Raw genomic sequence first — 19,596 nt, 5'->3', positions numbered from 1 at the left:
AAAACTTCTCATTTAGAAATCAAATCGTTGAGTCACCTAAAGCTTAATCAAAATCTTTTTTCAATAGACTATTTTAGCATCAGATGTATAGCTGGTTATTCCAACGATGGGTGGGGACAGCTCCTGGCATTTGGGTTCAGAGCAGCAAAGAGAGGGGATATGGCAGATGTTACAGGCAAGCATTAGCTCATACCAAGTTCCCGTCATGTAAAAATGCTGAGCCTTTGATGAGCTATACAAATAATTAGCAGCAGAGATAAAATGGGTGTACTGCTGTCTTATGCTGAAAACCTATTCTGATTTCCTTTCCACCTCATGCAGCACCCCTGGTTGTAGTAGGGTTACTTCCCAGCAGTGCAACAGGGGCTGAGAAGAGAATCAAGTCTCTTTGCATTCAGCTCCTGAGGCAGAGCTCGGAAGCAGAGTTTCAGCATACAAACTCTCCACATTTCTCACTAAATGTTATTTGACTTTGAAGGAAATGGCAATGCCTCCAAGCCAGTGAAAGGTGCTGTCCTGCCCTTCTCTGCTTGCCCTTCTCTGCTCTGCTGGTGCACTGCAGGGTGAGCAGCAGTAAGGCAAGTGCCCTCTCACATGCCCTCACATACATATCACATACTCATGTAAAGGGGTGTATCTCCTGGAGGGATAAGTGTCCATTTAATATTTTGCATTTCTGTGGCAGTTATCAAGCAAGAAAATATAGGCTTGGGTAGCAACTGCATGGTCTTCCTCTGCCCATCATGAACTGGACTGGCTCTGACCAATGGATTTCCCATTAGTTCCTGTACAAGCATGAGGCAGTTGGTAGTTTGTCGCAACAATCTAGGATGACTGTAGTGACAATACTAAGATTTACATCTATTTTAATTCTTGCTTATTTTCATATTTGTATTATATTTATGTTTATTTAATATTATATTTTTATTTTCCACTTCATTATCTAACAATACATGTAACTTTTCTCATTCTCACCACATTTTCTTTCTTATTCAAAGTTTTCTCATCTTGAAAGAGGAGGAAGAAAAAAACAAACATAAGTTGAAAAACAAAAAAACAATCGAATAAAAACAACACTTAAACCCCCTTGTCCATGTACTTCCCTCAGCAAGAAATACGGAAAAAAAAGAAAAGGCCAGATGAAATATTTTTCAGCAGACACAATTAAAACCCCACCGTCACAGAATACATACTTCTGTGAAGTATCTTCTTCATTATGTCTGACACCTTTCAGCAAGCCTGCACTTGCTGAGAGTCCTCTAGATGTCAATGCACACCACAGCTGCAAACCACTCTCAGATGACCTGAAGCACCAAATGTCCATGTCAAACTTTCCTCTGCTCTGCTTGTATAAATTTTACTTTCCTTTAGAACTGTGACTTCACGTTTTTATTTTTAAACGGTTGCTGTCTCAACCTGTCAAACACAAATGATTAATACATCATGATTCATGTGATGTCCTGCTCTCAATTGCTGTTTTATTCAGTGTTTAAATATATAAATGCTTTGACAAAATAAGGTTGTATCATGGATATGATGCAACTGGAATAGCTCAGCTCACGTGTTGAGTCTGAGGAAAAGTTTTTGCACTAGCTGTGGGCCATGGAGGAAGATCAGTGCCCAGCAAGATTGGAGACGGTTGAAACAGAAAAAGGTGTAGAAGAGTAGTAGGCATTTACCTGTAAGTCTTCATTTGTATCAGCCCACTATCCAAATCACAGAATCACAGAATCATTGAACGTTAGGGATTGGAAGGGACCTCAAAAGATCATCTAGTCCAATCCCCCAGCCGGAGCAGGAACACCCAGATGAGGCTACACAGGAATGTGTACAGGCAGGTTTTGAATGTCTCCAGTCTAGGAGAATCCACAACCCCCTGGGCAGCCTGTTCTAACGTTCTGTTACTCTCACTGAGAAGTTTCTTCTCAAATTTGAGTGGAACCTCTTGTGTTCCCATTTAAACCCATTACCCCTTTTCCTATCATTGGTTGTCACCGAGAAGAGCCTGGCCCCATCTGCATGACACTCACCCTTTATATATTTATAAACATTAATAAGGTCACCCCTCAGTCTCCTCCAAACTAGAGAGACCCAGCTCCCTCCTCAGCCTTTCCTCATAAGGGAGGTGCTCCACTCCCTTAATCATCTTTGTTGCCCTGCGCTGGACTCTCTCCAACAGTTCCCTGTCCTTCTTGAACTGAGGGGCCCAGAACTGGACACAATATTCCAGCTGTGGTCTCACCAGGGCAGAGCAGTAGGGAAGGAGAACCTCTCTCGACCTACTAACCACATCCCTTCTAATACACCCCAGGATGCCATTGCCTTCCTGACCACAAGGGCACAGTGCTGGCTCATGGTCATTCTGCTGTTCACCGGGACCCCCAGGTCCCTTTCCCCTATGCTGCTCTCTGATAGGTCATTCCCCAACTTATACTGGAACCTGGGGTTTTTCCTACCCAGATGCAAGACTCTACACTTGCCCTTGTTATATTTCATTAAATTTTTCCCTGCCCAAATCTCCAGCCTGTCCAGGTCTCACTGGCTGGCAGCACAGCCTTCTGGTGTGTCAGCCACTCCTCCCAGCTTGATGTCATCAACAAACTTGCTGATAGTACACTCTATTCCCTCATCCAAGTAACTGATGAATGTATTGAATAATACCGGCCCCAGTACTGACCCTTGAGGCACTCCACTAGATACAGGCCTCCAACTGGACTCCACCCCACTGACCACGACTCTTTGGCTTCTTTTCTTCAGCCAGTTTGCAGTCCACCTCACTACCTGATCATTCAGATTGCACTCCCTCAGTTTAGCTGTGAGGATGCTGTGGGAGACTTTGTCAAATGCTTTACCCTTATCACAAGTAAGGGTAGACATTTTGGTGTTTCAGAATAAATTAATCCTCTGCCTTTTCTAAAATTACCACAACTACGTATTTCTAACTTTCCTCAGAGAGAAAATGACGTAACCACACTTTATTACAACACCAGGCTGTTGAGATTATTTGCCCTAACAGCAACAGGGCAGGGCTTCCTCTGTTAAGTGGAAATGCTGAAGTTATTTTTGGTTCATAAAATGGAGTTGCACTATCACCTGACTGCCAAACTGCAGCTAATATTTAACTGAGAGGTGACAGGATAGCAGTGGTTTGTGGAGTGATCTCCATTCAGCCAGTCTGCAAAGGACTTGCAGTAAAAGGAGCTATGTAAATGTAAATCATTACTATATTGTTTAAGTAATCAAATCCATGGCACCATTGTTTAAATAGACTGGAGACTTGGAGCCATTTATTCATACTTTAATGCTTAGCTTGTCTGCTACATAAAATATATATGGAAAAAGTAAGCTTTCAGAAATATATATATAGATATTTTTTTTTTCCAAGTGCTGAATTTACAAGCTAGAGAGACTATAGTGCTACAGTAATTCTTAATTTGTATGGTTGTTTTTATCACTTTTAGTGTGAAATACCACAAAATAAACCAAACCTAAATCTCTCATAAATCTAATGGCAGTGTCACATTTCAGATGCACATTTTTAAGCAGCTGCATCATTGCTTTAATTCAAAACACAGGCAGCAGGCTCAGTGTGACCTGGGGAGTTTTATAAAACACTTGCAGATTTATTAATCTTTTGAAATAGTGGTGAATTTATATATTACACCAATGCCTGATGGCCAAAACTGAGATTTGTTCCCGCATAAGGTAGGGTCCTCTATACAGATAAAAAGATACAATCTCTGTCCCCAGCTGCCTTACTTGAATTCAAGTGTTACAGTTATAATGCTCCATCTTCATCATTCACAACTTTCTGTGTTGCTGCAGACCACACAATGACTTCAAAGTAAGTTTCCCTATTAATTTATGTGGGCTCCCGTTTCCACGATATTTTCTAATGTGTTTATGCCTATGAGGCAAGGTAGTGTTGTCACCTCAGGTTACAGGTGGGAAATGGAGGTCCAAAGATACTGTTTTCCAAATTTCATATTTTGGTTCGATCCCTTTTTCAAAACGAATGAACTATGCAAGTTCCGAAGTTGCATTGACCATTAGTCTGATGGTCTTAAATATGTAAAACATATCTGAAAGGAGAATCTAGACCAAGAAAAATGTATACTTAATTTTCCCAGGATAGGTAAAATTTCTATGATAGAGCAGGTCTCATACTGTTTGTTTCTTTAACCCTGAGTCTAAGGACAGACTTTGCTTTGCCGACCTCTGACACTGGGCACCACTGAAAAAAGCCTGACTATATCTTCTTACACCCTCCCTTCAGGTATTTGTACACGTTGATGAGTTCCCCCCTGAACTTTCTCTTCCCCAGGCTGAACAGTAACAGCTCTCTCAGCCTTTCCTCATATGTGGGATCCTCCAGTTCCTTAATCTTCTAAGCGGCTTTTTGCTGGACTCTCTCCAGTATGCTCATGTCTCTCTTGTACTGAGGAGCCAGAACTGGACTCAATACTTCAGGTGTGTCCTCACTAGTGCTGAGTAGAGGAGAGGGATCACCTTCCTTGACCTTCTGACAACACTCCTCCTAATGCAGCCCAGGATACGATCGGCCTTCTCTATGGCAAGAACGTATTGCTGCCTCATGTTCAATCTCATGTCCACCAGGACCTCCAGGTCCTTTTCTGCAAAGCTTCTTTCTAGCCAGGTGGCCCCAGCATTTCTGGTGCATGGGACTCCTCCTCCTTAGGAGCTGGACTTTGGATTTCTTTTGTTGAATGTCATTGGGCTCTTCTCAGCCCATTTCTCCAGGTCCCTCTGGGTGACAGCATGACACTGGTCTATCAACCACTCCTCACAGTTTTGTGTCATCACCAAAACTGTTGAGGGTACACTCTGTACCATCAAACAGGTTGTTAATGAAGATATTAAATAGGATTGGACATTAAATACGTTGTGGCCCAGTATTAACTCTTTGTGCATACTGCTAGTTATTGGTGTCCAACTAGACTTTATGCCACTGATCACAGTTCTCCTGGCTCAGCCTTTTGGCTAGTTATAAATCCACCTCACTGCTCATTCAGCCCATACTTCATCAGCTCCTCTTTAAGTATCTTATGAGACAGTGCCAAAAGTCCTAGTGAAGTCAATGTAAACATCTACTGCTCCTGCCTTGTCTACCAGCCTAGTTATTTCTTTGTAAAAGTTTGTCAGGTTTCTCAAGCATGACTTTGGGAATCCGTGCTGATGATTCCAAATCATCTTCTTGTCCATCATGTTCCCAGAAATAGTTCCCAGGATTAGTTTCTCTACTACCTTCCCAGGGACTGAGTTGAGGCTGAATGGCCTGTAGTTCCCTGTGTCCTACTTCTTGCCTGTTTTGAAGATAGGAGTGATATTTGGTTTCCTCAAGTCCTCAGGTATCTTTCTGAAGTGCCATGATTATTCAAAATTAATGGCCTTGCAGTGACATCAAGTCAGATCCCTCAGCACTCATGAGTGTATCCCATCAATGCCCACATATATCCAATTTGCTGGATCAGAGCACCATGAATCAAGGGACCTTATTACACGTGGTAGTTGCACTCTTCCTGCCTCTGAGAACTGCTATGGCAGTTGCACTTCCCCGCTCTGAGAACTGCTGTGGCAGCTGTACCTTCCCCTCTGCTTCAATGGGGCAGTTAATGGCTCTTTTGTGGGACCTGGAGTCGGTTGGACAGGGTCATTAGAAGAAGAAGAGGGGCCCAGAGAAGCCAAGAACCTTCCAGAATGGCCACAGCCAGATCTGATCAGACTATAAAATGGGGTCCACAATGAAGATTCCCTTTGTGTGGTCTTCTCGGAGCAGCGGGTCTGCGCTGGAGCCTTCCACTTAGACTGGGACACCGCCTAAGGAAACTTCCCGGGATTGGAAGCGCCTCACCTACTCGTTTGGGTGAGTGACAATCTGCTGTAGTCCTTGCCGACCAGGCAATGTAGTCCTTGCCAAATCAGGTGAGTGTAGTATCCTGGAATCAGAGGGCTCTGGCTTTGTTCCCTGTGAGGGCATGCATGCACGCTGTGGAACCTCATTATTTTCATTTGTTGACCCCCAATAATCTCCTCAACTGATATCTGAATCTTTATCTTATGTTATCGGAGTGCTAACTAATTGTATGAACCCTGTTTTGGTTGGTTCATTGGCTGTACTTTTCCGGCCAGAATAAAGTCTGTTTTGGAACTTGTTTTGAACCGTAAAACTGACTTTGGGGTCCCTCCGTGACATTATGTGACAGTAGTTTAAAAAAAAAAAATTACTTGTGATTCTCTCAAAAATTATAAGTTTCCCCTTTAAAAGGGGCTGCTCTCATAATCTGTGTATATGAACAGAATACATAAATAGCAATCTATTATCTTCTCTCTGTGGCTGGCCATAATGTGGCTTCATAATGCTACCAACAATTTATATTTTCTCCGTCCAGGGTAGCATGAGTTTGAATGGCACAAAGATGAATAGGACAGTTAAAGAGAATGAAGATAAAAGAAAAATTAGACTGAATAACTGGCATAAATCACAAGAGGGAAAAAATACAAACATACACACACAGAAAGGCAAACGAACAAACAAACCAAAAAAAAAAAAAAAGAAAACAAGAAAAAGGCAAAACAAGCTTCCCTCTCACACTACCTAGAAAGAGATGAATCCTGGTTCTGTTCCAGGTGAAACAATATCATTACCTTGACAGCAGTATTACTAAAAACAACACACAGACAAGTCAGAGTGAAAGAAAGAGCACACATAGGTGAGTAAAGCAGTGATATTTGTCTGTGTGTGACACACTACCCTAGCACAGGCCCCTGTTGTGGGATTTTTTTCAATATGAGCACAGATCAAGGCTCAAAAAGGAAGTCCTGAGATACAACTAGGAGTTAAGTGTATGCTCCGTTAAAGAGGGAACATTCCCTTCTACCAATGATGTGGAAAAGACAATATAGTTTGTCACCTCTGAGCAGCCTCCAGTTATTGACTTGGTGCCAAAGTTAGGGGTAGTCATTGTCTTTGCAAGTTTACATTGACCAAGCTGCCTCTTTGAGACGTTTGCACAAGCTATCATTTCATTCTCTCCAGCTTCTCCTTCTCACTCTGGGAAACTGTGTGGAGCTGAGTGCTGATCCAGGACCATGCTCATTAGATCAGTATCAGAAACACTCATCCTGAATCCACTAAAAGAGATAAAAACCTGTTGCTAGCTTCAGCAATGCCCCTGAGACAGCAAATACAAGGGAAGGTCAGATGGGGAAAGCAGACAAACAGCACTCCTCCTGCTAATCCTCATCATTATGACACCGGTGTATTCAGAGCCAAACTTCAGATTCTGGTACCATTTCACCTCAGTGAAATGAGGAGGCCCAACAGACAACACTTGCCAATATCGCCGACACCTTTGAATTTTCATGGGGCCATTGCATCACATCACGGTCCTCTTTGCACCATCTGCAGCTCTTGCAAATGAGCTGGGGTGGAAGTGAGAATGGGACTGGGGCCCTGGGTAATGATCAGGAGAGATGTTAATATTAATGGAGATGGAAGAAATTCTGCTTTCACTCTTTTACTGTGAGTAAAATGCTCATGAAAAATTCTTAGCAGAGAAAGCAGCATTTTTTTGTCTTTTGTGCATACAACATTTCTTACTAGTGAGGCAGGATTCCTTTGAACTGAGCACAAGTGTGCCTAAGTCCTGGTATACCAATGTATCTTAACATATATTAAGTGCCCATAATTTTAGCAGCTAGGCAGTATCACATCTCATTTAGCACATACACAGCATTTTATAGAGCAGAGCATTGTAGAAATCCTTTTCCCTTAGGTTTTTCTGCATGCTCATTGCTGTGATGTGCATCTGACCAATTAAAGCAAAACAGCTTTGGTTAATTAACTCTAAAGGACTGAATGGTTCCCTGGCTGAAAGACATAAGAGCTGGTTTTGATATTATGAATGTCACTGATTAACTGTCAGATGCTGGACAATTCAGTTCATCTTCTTATGCTTCATTTTTCCTGGGTGCAAAACGTAGAGAAATAAAATTTGTTTTCTTTGGTGAACTGTTTTTGGGAGCTCTGAATGAAAAGAGCCATGCATCATCAATGAATTCTCAAAAAGTCCCAGTGGGAGATTTAGGAAATAGCACTGTCCTACTGTGCTTCTGGAAGACTGAGTAAAGCAACTAAGGGCCAAAACCTCATTGAGAGTCAGAAGTGGTGACAGGATACGAATTTAGGGTGCCTTACACCTTGACAGTCACTTGTTCCTCCAGACCAGGCTGGCAAGATGGCATGTTTCTCTCAGTTCTGCCCACATCACCCAGTTCTCATTTCTGCAGATACTAGATTGTATATCTTAATTCTGCATTGTTTATTTTACTTACCCTGGCCATCCTCCTCCTCAGCAAATTACCACATCCAATCACTCCCAATATCTGACAACCTCCACTATCTTCCTGATTGCAAGGACATTCCTGTTCACTGGGCCAAATTCACTGTATGGTGTCATGTGACTATACACATCCTTGAGACTATTTTTTCAGGCTTCCACTGGACTCAAGATCTTTAACACTATTAAGTTTTTTTACCAAAAGCTTTGCCTCAGGAAAAACTGACACTAGCATATTTTCTTTCATTGTATTCTTATTACTCTATCATCACTTAATTTTATCTTATCCTTTCATTCTACTTAACACCACATAGTTGCAAGTCCCAAAGCTAACACAGCTTTTCCGCAGTACATTAGCCAGAGCAAGGTAAATAATTTGCAGCTGCTAGGTGATTTGACTTTTTTTTTTTTTTTTTTTTTAATAATTGAGGAATGGAGGTGGACAGAACTGAATTTCCATAGACTTTTTCAGTATTTGAATAAATAACTTTTGGAAAGAAAATGTTCTTTGGACTTTATTGTCAATATTTCTCTTTTTGGCAAAGAGTGGTTATGTTTGGGGAAGTTAAATAAATCACTTTATTATTTCTGTTCTACAACTAATTGAGATAAAAGTATTTATGGCATAAAATTTTGTTCATGTCAACTGAATATGAAGTTCTGAAAACAACTTTGAAATTAGATCTCCTTGAAAAACATCACATGAGTATTTACTACCTCTTGTTTTGACTTTCTCAGCTTAAAGAAAACTATGCTGTGGTAATGAAAAATACAGCAAGGTCTGTTCTGGGATCCGAAGGCTGAGGTACCATGACTTAACTGCTGCCGCACCTCTCACTACAGGCAGTAGGAGAAGAACAGAGTAGTTTGCAAGCCAGCAGATAAAAACCCTAAGCTCATCACGGAAATCATTGGCTTTGACTATATTTTAGCCAGAGATAGCTCTCAAATTATAGTCTAAACCCAAATCTCAATATTCCTCTACCAGATCAAATTTTTCTTCACTGGCTTCAGGAAGCTTGCAAAGACATAGGAGTTTATGTGGTTGGTTCTACTTTACCCCGAGATTCTAAATTTACTGGTAGCTCACATGTATCCAGACTTCAGCTCAATGCAACTGATACCACTGCCTCTGTGATAAAAAGGCAGGCAAGGATGGTTTCTAGAGATTCATCATTAGCCTGAACATACTACATCAATCATTCTTCCAAGATAGAGGCAAAAAACAGTAACACTGTTTTCCTGTTCTGTTAAGCAGTTTTCTACCCACTTTTAATCCCTAAAATATATTGCTTCTTTCTTTTTCATGGATAGGATCACTGCAAGAGTGACTCTTTTTTTACATCATTGAAAGCTGGAGGAGTCGTGGAATTGTAGGAGAGTAATAAACATTCAGGGCTTACTTTTGAAATTATCTCTCCTGGCATTTAATATGGCATAAAACATTAAATGCTCCAAAGTTGTCGGCCATTGCAGTTGTGTAAAACTGATGTTAGTGAAGTAAGAAATAAGCTCTTTTATATAGGTGAAAACACTCTTGCTAACAACCCCGAATCTTGAATCACAGAATAATTAAAGCCTGTGTTATGGGTAGACGGCACAAACTTCCTCCCACGTTGCTTCCTCTCTGTAGTATCTTTCAGTCCCACCTACAGGAGGTGGAAAAGGAAACTTCTGACTTCTAGCCTGTCAAGTTTTTCTTTCTTTGTTAAGCCTAGTAAGGAGGTTACCAACTGTGGTACTGTTTTTTCTTAAATCGGAAATTTTACTGAAAACAGCTGTTGTTAGGTAATGAATACTACAGAGATAAATAATGTATGATTTAGATAGAAAAGTGATGAACAGACCCACAGATAAACTGACAGAAACAACGCAAATGTATCAGACGCCACTAATGCTACTGGTGACAGTGGCAGTGATACCTCAGTTAAAAGTCAGATCAGTGACCTAAAAATAAAAGACTTCATATCCTGCTTTCCTCCCTCTGCCAGTATCAGAAGACAAAACAGCAATTGCATTTACCTGTAGATCAGGACTTCATCATCTGAGCAATTATACTGCAGCTGATACATTTTTACCCGAGGGGCCGACTTGCTTACTGTCCATTTGACCAAAGCTGAGGTAGTGGTCACATCTGATACCAAGACAGCCCTTTCAGGTGGACCTTTTGCTTCCCCTCGGTTAGATTTGCTGGAGCTGGTGATGTCCGAGAGCCTGGATTTTGGTGGGGCTGCTCGGCCTGTACCATTGCTGAGATGGGGGAGCTGAACAATTGAGAGCTCAATCGTTGCAGTGGACTCTCCGGCAGCATTGGCTGCTATGCATGTGAAAGTCCCGTAATCCTTGGAGGTGGTAATAAGGATATCTAAGGTGCCATTGTCATAGACAGCTGTCCTCGAAGAGTTCCCGATGAGACGGTCGTCAGGGGCCACCCAGTGAATGATGGGTGTGGGATCCCCAATAGCTTTACATTTCAGAGTGGCAGTTTGCCCTTCTAAAACCAGCAACTTGTGAGTATGTTGTGTAATAAGAGGAGGCTCACAAACAAATTCTTCCTCCCGCACATACCAGAAGTACCTTCCCTTCAGACCTGGAGGAGAAGCACAGGTTTCCATATCATCATCTCTGTCAAGTCGCCTTAACCAGAGTAGCTCACAGTTGCAATGCAGTGGGTTGCCCCCAAAGCTCAGAGACAAAGGTGGAGAAAATGGGGTAACAGCTAATGGAATTACTTGAGATCTCGCAAATATAGGGTCAGGAGGGAGCTTCTGAAGTCTGTTGGATGTTAGATCCAATCTGGCCAATTTCTGAAGATCTGCAAACGTCCCCTCCGTAATATAATCTATCAGGTTATGATCCAAACTGAGCTGGTGCAAGTTTATCATCTTCCTTATAGATTCCCATGGAATGCTTCGGAGGTTGTTATAGGAAAGGTCTAAGTCTTCCAGTGTCAGCAAAAAATCCTCAAAGGCTTCATCAGAGATGCTGCTTAGCTGGTTGTTGTTTAAAATCAAATGCTGAAGGTTAATTAAACCTCTCAAAATATCCTCTCCAATGTCAGGCAGCCTGTTGCTGTCCAGATGTAAAGACCGAAGGCTCTCCAAGTCAGTGAAGGAATAAGGCTGTATGTAACTGATGGTGTTTCTGGACAAAGTAAGGTCAACAAGTCCAGACATATTAGCAAAATCCTGTCGGCTGATATTAATAATAAAGTTGCCCCCAAGTCTGAGTTCAACAGTCCTTCGATCTATGTCTAGCGGTACAAAAAGGAGACCCTTGGAAGGACACAAAGTCCCCAGTGACTCAGACAGGTTCTGACAGACACAGTATTTGGGACAAGCATTGACCGTGACAGCCATTCCAAAGACCAGGATGCTGCAGAGCAATTTTTCCATGGTAAATCACACAACAGTACCTGCAAGAAATGAAAAGTGTTACAAGGAACATCACCAGCTATGGCATAGTTATGTTTCTTATGTTTTACCTACCATCTACTTCCAGAGAGACTTTGCAGTGCCTCCTTTCAGGAATCACACCTAAATTCACCAGCATTCTGGGATGGGAATGTTAAGTGTTATTGCAACATTTTTCCCCACATAATGCATTTCTTTCTTAAAAAAAATGTGGGTTTCATTCCAAATGCAAATAGGATAGGAATCCTTAGTTCTTATGCCTCATAACAGGATCTTGTGAATGACGACCTGTTTTCTCATTACAGTTTTATAATTTTTATTAGGTAGCTGGTAGAAGACAAATCTTGCCATCAGGTGGCATGGCTTACTTAAAACCCTGAAAGATTTCATTTGGAACAGTGTCTGCTTCTTTGAGGGTAGAAGCTGTCTTATAGTAATTACATACTGCTGCATAATAATGTGGAATTAGTCTTAGGGTTGAAAGAGCTAATTTTATGGATAAAAATAACTGCATATTTACACTCCAGTAATATGGATAATAATGACCATGTAATTATCTGGCCAGTCCTGTGGCAAGTCAGTTCACTTGCCCAGCCATAACAAAATATGTGATAAGCAGCACAGGAAGCAGAAATCACTTGCATAATTGTCACCTGGATTCAACTTGTGTTCAGCCAGCCTGTGGGAAGGACAACATCATCTAGCTCCAAAAAGAAGATAGGTAGATGAAGCCTATGTTACCTTAGGCTCCTGACAAGCTTTCTGATGTCCTCATGCTCATACACTGCCATCCTTTCTGTTGTAGTGATAGCGGGGTTCTCACATGCATCCATAGTCCTCCTGTGCATCCTGCCTCTTTCTCTTTACACCATTTCTCTTTACATCTTTATCTCTTTCTCTCTTTTTTTTTTTTTTTCCCCCAGCTATCACATGTTTTTCCAGCTTCAACTGTAAGGTGTGTGTCTTTGAAGAATAAAAAATGTTTTACAGTCTGACTTGGAGGGCCAGTTGTGACTGGGAGAAGTTGTAGCACTGCTTCAGGTTTAAGAATATCTACTTACATAAGTTTGCTGACCTTCTTCCCACACATGCAGGATATAGTTAAAATTGTTTTCTTTCTGTTTCTTCCTTGCCTAGACCCTGTCATCAATGAGACCCAAGGAATGGGCAGTTCATTCACTTCTAACCCTCATTCACCCTTTCAGCAAAAGTGCATATTGAGCTATATTTTTGTGAAGGGTCTCCCAGGCTTTTGTGCCAAGATGATGTGCTCTAGTCTCCAAGTTTCTCACTTGCAGCAGTAGCTACAGGCACAATTCAAGCTATGATTTCCCGTGGACAAATCTCCCCTCACTTTAACCTACATCAGCCCCACCATGTGACTTTGCATCACTGTCCTCAGTCCTTGGTACACACCACATCCCTTCTGCTCATCTGCTTAGCAGTTTTTGGCACCTGTATTTCAAGAACAGTCATGGCACAGTAAGACATGAAAAACTCTCATGTTTTATCAATTGCCCTCTTAGTGCCTACACAGATGGTAGACAGTCACCAGTGTTGAAGCTGGGTCCTTACTGCTGTACACACCGTGGGATAATTAGCACCACAAGGCCACTCAAACTTTAGCAAACATATGACACAAGAAACATATTTCACAAAAAAAGTCACATCACAATTATTTACACTTCATCACACAGCTGAAATGACAGTTACATAGATATGTTACAATAATTGAAAGAAATCATAAATATTAGTTATTAATCTCCAAGTAACAGACACCAAACACAATCCAAAATCTATCACTTCAGTAATTTTTTTTAACTCTTCAAACAGGTCTTGATCCACCTCCCTGTGAAAGGAACAACAACAAGTGCCCTATGTTCAGGGCTCTGCCCAAAGGTGGCTGGTTCCCCTCCCATGTAACTTGGTTTGGTTTCCTCTCTATAGAACATGTATGATGACTCAGAAAGAAGGAGCCGTAGAAATACAAAATGTTATGAGTGCTGACCTATGCATAGTATGTTCTTTATGGCAAGGTTTTCTGCATGGTGAGATGCCAATAATTATATACTGTTATTGCTGTTTCATAGGAGAGGAAAGGATTGAAGCATCTGTGTTTGCTGAACTCTGCAAACAAGATAAAAGCTAGATACTTTTAGAAAGGATTGCTTGAGACGAGTAATTTTACCTTCAATAGTAAATAAAAGGCTACTGAACAAAATGTTTGGAGATAGCAAATATGTTATTGATGCAAATCTGCAGCATACTTAGCAAAGAGCTATAAATATCCCTTATATTATTATCAATTGGTAGTTTACTAACAGGCAATTGGCTTTTTGAATCTTAATTATAATTGTGTTCTGCAGCTTTAATTTAGTGTATTACCCTACCAGCTGAAATGATAAACAAAAAGCAGTTTAAAAGGGGGAGAAATAGATACAGTAATAAGCCCTTTCATAACTTCTCCCTCATCTACATCCCTACCCTCTGAATATCTATTCAAAAATGTGAATACACACTTACGAGAGCAGTGTCTCCTTTAAGTGTCCCAATTCTCTAACCACATTTTTTCCGGATGCTGTTAAATATCACAGTGCTTTGGGGAGATGGTTGACGCTAAGCATCAGAGTGAAAAGCGTTTGTGAAGAAAAAATGGGGGAGGAACAGAAGTTAATTACAGAAAATAGGGACTGCAACACTGAGAGGAGGCTGTGAAACAGGAGATCTAAATGGCAAAGTAAACCCTGATGGGAAAACCATCTGTGGATGGCTTGAAAGTGCATCATCTGCTTGTGTGTGCTTGTATGTATGCATGAAAAAGACATAGCAAGTGCAATTTGTGATTTTACCACCAGGAGGACAAATCAGTAAAACCATGCTAGGATGGAAATATGACGGCTGCTCTCATTCCAGTTACTAATGCATTTGAAGGTATTAACATGAATCTTCATTGTAGCAGAGGAAATTTCTATCCTTTGTGATTTTTGCCAGCATTGGTATTTCAAGCTTCTGAGCTTTGGGTTTCTCTACATGGTGGTCCTGAAGTGACCAGTTCACGACAGAGCAAATACAGTACAAACCAAAAGGGCTCCGTATAGAACATTGGAGAGAACAGAGGCTCCTTAAGCAGAACATCTGGGGTTTTCATAGGTCAGCTGGTTTTCCTTTTCCTCTCCAGACAAACAAGGCACCTGTGCCACAGATGGGGTTAAAATTTGTGACTCTGCACAATTATAATAATATCTTCTAAAATCTAGACTCTCCTACAAAGTCATGGTAATTGCTAACTGTGAAAAGGAGGATGTAAAATAAAAAGAATTTTGATTTCAGTTCTCACTGCTTTCTTATAAGATAGAAAATAAAATGTCAATCTCTTGTGACCTGCAACACCACACATCTTATGGGCTACTAATGGTAGTCTTGTGATAAGCTCACCATTCTGATTTACATTTTAAAGGTATCTATCAGTCAGATAAAGTAGATTTCTCACAGCAAGTCAGTAAAGCTGTCGGAGTTCCTCTCTCAGCCCAAGATGAAAAATAGCCCCTTTAGTCCTCTTATAACATGGATTGGCATGAATTAATATGTGCAAGAGCCATAAACTTTGGTGTTTTGTATTCAAATTTTCCTCATAAAGATACAACTTCTGAGATTTGGCATCTCATTTCAGGAATGTCTCTGAGGCATTTTTTAATTCTATATTCATTGAGCTTTGCATATAAATTCCAATAACCTTTGTGTACTACAGCACCAAGTACAAGGTAACTGTCAGACAAATAAACTATAGCTGCAGCATACAAGCCGAAGGAAAAAAAAAAAAAGTAAAGGAAGGGTGGATGGATAGCAACTCTGATTCTACTGTCTCCAAGTGCCCTGGGACTCACCTTCTAGAGACTGTATGGGTGACTTCATATACTTTTCTTCAGCTTTGTAGGTGCTGTGGAGGAATTGTGGGCTTTGTTTTGTTTTGTTTTGTTTTTCTGGGAGCTACCCTTTTCATTTTGCTTTACCTTCTCTTATCTGTGTTTTCAGTAAACCTCTGTGACTAGAAAGTCTACTCCCCAGCTACAAAGCTTGAAGGGCTGTAATAATGGGTGAAGTTTCATGCATATTCTCTGAAGCAGTCTAATCTACAATACACCAAAGGGGACAGGACCCTGCCAGGATGAAAACTACTCCTTAATTCCTTGCATTGATGAAAATAGTGTGGGAGAGATAGGTCTCATGCACTCCTTGGTCCATACCCTTGGTCCATATTTATGCCTAGCTCAGCAAGGGATGGCTACAGCAACAAGAAATATAAATGTCTCTGCACCTGAATTTGTCCTCGGGACTACATATATTGAAACAGGGGTTGGGTGTTAAGCTACTGCTAGCTTTGTGAGCATTTGGGAGGCCATTCAGGTGTTTAAAGTCAGTTATGTACCTCTGGGCTCACAGTCTCAAACTCGGGATAACTATCACTACTTTTGTTTACCTTTTGTCTTTGGTGTTTGCTCAAGTTGCTGCACTCGTAGGGGTTAAAGTGGCTTATCATCAGATGTGCATTAGTACAGTGCAACTTAGATTTTGGCTAAAGTGTCTTAGGACCTAATTTTATTGAAAAGAATTACTAGGTTTAACATGCAAGTTGCTTGCTTTCTCCAGCCACCTTACAAATTATAAATCACAGAGGGAGAATATTTACAAGCACACACTTCTCCAGGTATTTGTGGCTTCCTTTTTAGGTTCCACCCATATTAATTTGACTGATAGTGCTTCCAGAGTTACTGAAAAAAAAGGGTGAATTATAACAAATGTATTGCCCTTTGTACAACTTTGTCTCGAATACTGCAACCATAGCAAGGTTGCAACAGGAAGTATTTTACTACCCTAGAACCACCATCAGGTTCATTTATGCAGTTTGCTGTATGTGACTGTTGTTCCCTTGTTTTCACCTCTCCAGGCACAGTGGGGGTCCATCCTACCTGCACTGTGCTCCCCAGCCCTGGAGGTAGTCCTGGTTTGGTAGTGTTTAGAAAGAGCTCTACTGAAGAGGTATGTGACTACAAATGAAACCTACTTATAGAAAGGCCTAACATGTCAGAACAATTCTGTTATGCTTACAGTCTTTCAAGAACTGATTATAACTGGATCCAGAGCAAAGGTAAGTATAACCCATAAAAGGCAATTTTCAAGAGGGTTCTTTCTGTGAAGGCTGATTTAATCCATCCAACAGATCTCCAAGGAAATAACCCAATATTTTCTCAAGCAGGGCTATCACACACAGGAGGATACTGGTCTCTTTCAGTCTTTCATTGGCAAAAACTTCTGTCTAGTTGTGTGCATTTTTGGGAAGCTTTTCTCTATTTTTCATAATTCTTCCCTGATCTTTTCCTGATACTTTTTAAAAGTACTTCGGGTGTTTTTAAGTACTAACTTTACCCAATTTCTTTATCATTCCCAAGACGGAAGTGATGCCTTTATCAAAAGCCCAAATTGCCAATGTAGCTAGCCAGGTGCAGAGCTAGGTCAGATGTAATTCACTTACCACCGGAACATCTTCACGTCAGCAGGCTATAAGTGTGGTGGAACATACATCACTTTACACACCACAAACCTCTGTTCACCATGAGATTTGTGTAGGGGAAGCTCTGACCTCACAGCAGCTTTTCTGCTTAGGTACAGGGCTGTAACACACAGAGGTCTCACAGCTATAACGCAGATATATGTTTTCATCCTTTCATGTCTCCTAGTTTACTAAGGCATCTCATTTCTTCTATTAAAAGTAGGACATTTCATACCCTCTAAAAGAACCAATCCCTATGCTAATGTTCCAGCAGTTACCCCCTGTGATTAGTCACATTTGAGATTACTTAGGCTGAAAAAAAAACCTTGAACACTTCTATGAAGGTTTAAAATCTGTAATACTTGAAAGACAATCATAAGCCCAAATCTTACCAGACAAGTTTCCAAGTCAGTCAAAAATATCAACACCTTGTTTCTGTTTGACATAGTTAAACTACTAGTTAGTGATGCTTAATTGAGCTCTTGAAATACATGGTATAAATTCCCTTCCTAGAGTCACTTCCTTGCATTATATAGATATCACCTGGAAAGAGCATTTTGAGCACTAATGGAAAAATATGTGTGCTCACATATGTGTGTACATGAGGATTTTCATTTTTCACGGTGGTTTTGATCTGCTTGTAGCTCCTCTGCCAAAGATATGCTGGACAGTATGTGTGTCTAATAGCCTTAGTGACCATAAAGCACTTACATCCTAGGATGTACTTATATCCTAGTTCCTAGGAAAAGAAACAAGAGATCTTAAGTCAAGAGGAAACCAGGTGTATGTCTGTTATTATAGATCCCACCTCACTTTTACAAGTGCTTTGCTGAAATGAAGACATCATTATAAGCTCTTGGGTGTTAAGAAATGTGCAAAATTAGTCAAGCTTTTGAGATTCATTTTGTGAGAAAATAAAACTTAGTGAACACATTCTGTGTACTTCTGAGCATCTGCTTGTCTGGCACTTCCCCACATGACATTTGGGACATTTTCATAATTTCAGATAAAGTCTGAAATGCAAAAGCCTCAGAAATATTTACTACTCACACATTTCAAGAATATAGAGTAAATTTCATTAAAGAAGAGCAGAGAGACTTCATTAGCTTTATTAGGCTTCTGCAGAAGAAATAATGCATCCTGAGTTCACCTCTTGTTTGGTATCAGAGAATCCACATCAAAGAGCTATACAACTAATATCCTGGCTGCTGAAAAGGCTTTAACCTGAGTTCAGCCTTTTTAGAAAAGACGCAGACTGTTCTGCTACTAATGTGGTCTGAGCTATACAAGTTCTCTGGTGTCTGATAAGTAGTACGCTCACTCTGCAGTCCTAATATAATTCAGGAGTAGGTCAATCAGGGACACACATCCTTTGGAAGCCAGACTTTCTACTAGTTTTCACAGAAAAGTGCATTCCTGACAGCTCAGGGATGTAGATGCTGATAAGGATGCAGAACAGCAAAATTATTCAGGCAACCTGGACGCGCATTCCAGTTCACTTCAGTGGGCCTTGATGTCCACAGTCCCGGGATGTTTTTTAAAGAACTGGCACTAGATAGTAACATCGTTCTGTGAAAACAGCTACATTGTTGTTTTAGTGGGGGCTGCTGTTTCTGCAAACACATAATGGAAACCTGAGTATTATTTGATCCAGTTAACAAAACAAGAGATTTTCCACCGAAATGGTACAGGTGTGACTACTTCATTATACCTGATCTGTAGACCTTGTCTGATCTGGCATGTGGTTTCAAGCTTAAAATTCCACTTAACAATTACCCTAAATCCCTTCTGCTGCAGAAGATGGAAATTTTTACTCGAGAAAGATGTCTACCTTCAATGCCAAGATCAGTATCATTTGTATTATGGTTCAGTTTTTAATTCCTGAATGATGATTGTGATAACTAAATTAATTCAGTCCTCTAGCATGAATCCAACAGGCATGTTTGATTTATTTAATTAAAAATCATGCTGCTTTAGGCAAATACCTACACAAACCACATCACTTCAAAATGAAAAAAATTACACCTTAGAAACACTAGAAATAAGTATTTTGAATGCTTCATTCAATACTTTTCCAAAAGTGGTCTCATGAAACCTGAACAATATCACAAATAGGTTTTGTCAACAAGAAATGATACATATCAGTGAGTGAAACTTCTGGCCAAATAGAAAAAAATTAACTCTAGCCAGAAATTGTGAGTGGCACATTATAACCTTAATAATCATAGCCAAATTTTGTTGAGTGTGATTTTTACCTGAGAAAATAACTGCACTT

At 40.6% G+C, this 19,596-nt stretch overlaps 1 protein-coding gene across 1 annotated transcript in view; it reads right to left on the bottom strand.

Moving 5' to 3' along the window:
• The window catches only part of LRFN2 (leucine rich repeat and fibronectin type III domain containing 2), a 167,430-nt gene that overhangs the window by 33,917 nt on the left and 113,917 nt on the right, over positions 1–19,596 (bottom strand). Inside the window, exon 3 of the mRNA XM_065834989.2 lies at positions 10,383–11,775. Coding sequence (XP_065691061.1) covers positions 10,383–11,755 — 1,373 coding nt within the window. The 5' untranslated portion in view covers positions 11,756–11,775. The remainder of the gene's footprint in view (positions 1–10,382; positions 11,776–19,596) is intronic.

The sequence above is a fragment of the Patagioenas fasciata genome, chromosome 3 (assembly GCF_037038585.1).
Source record: "Patagioenas fasciata isolate bPatFas1 chromosome 3, bPatFas1.hap1, whole genome shotgun sequence".
NCBI classification, from domain to species: domain Eukaryota; kingdom Metazoa; phylum Chordata; class Aves; order Columbiformes; family Columbidae; genus Patagioenas; species Patagioenas fasciata.
Note: the sequence above shows the minus strand (reverse complement) of the source record. Positions and strands in the feature narration are given on the sequence as shown.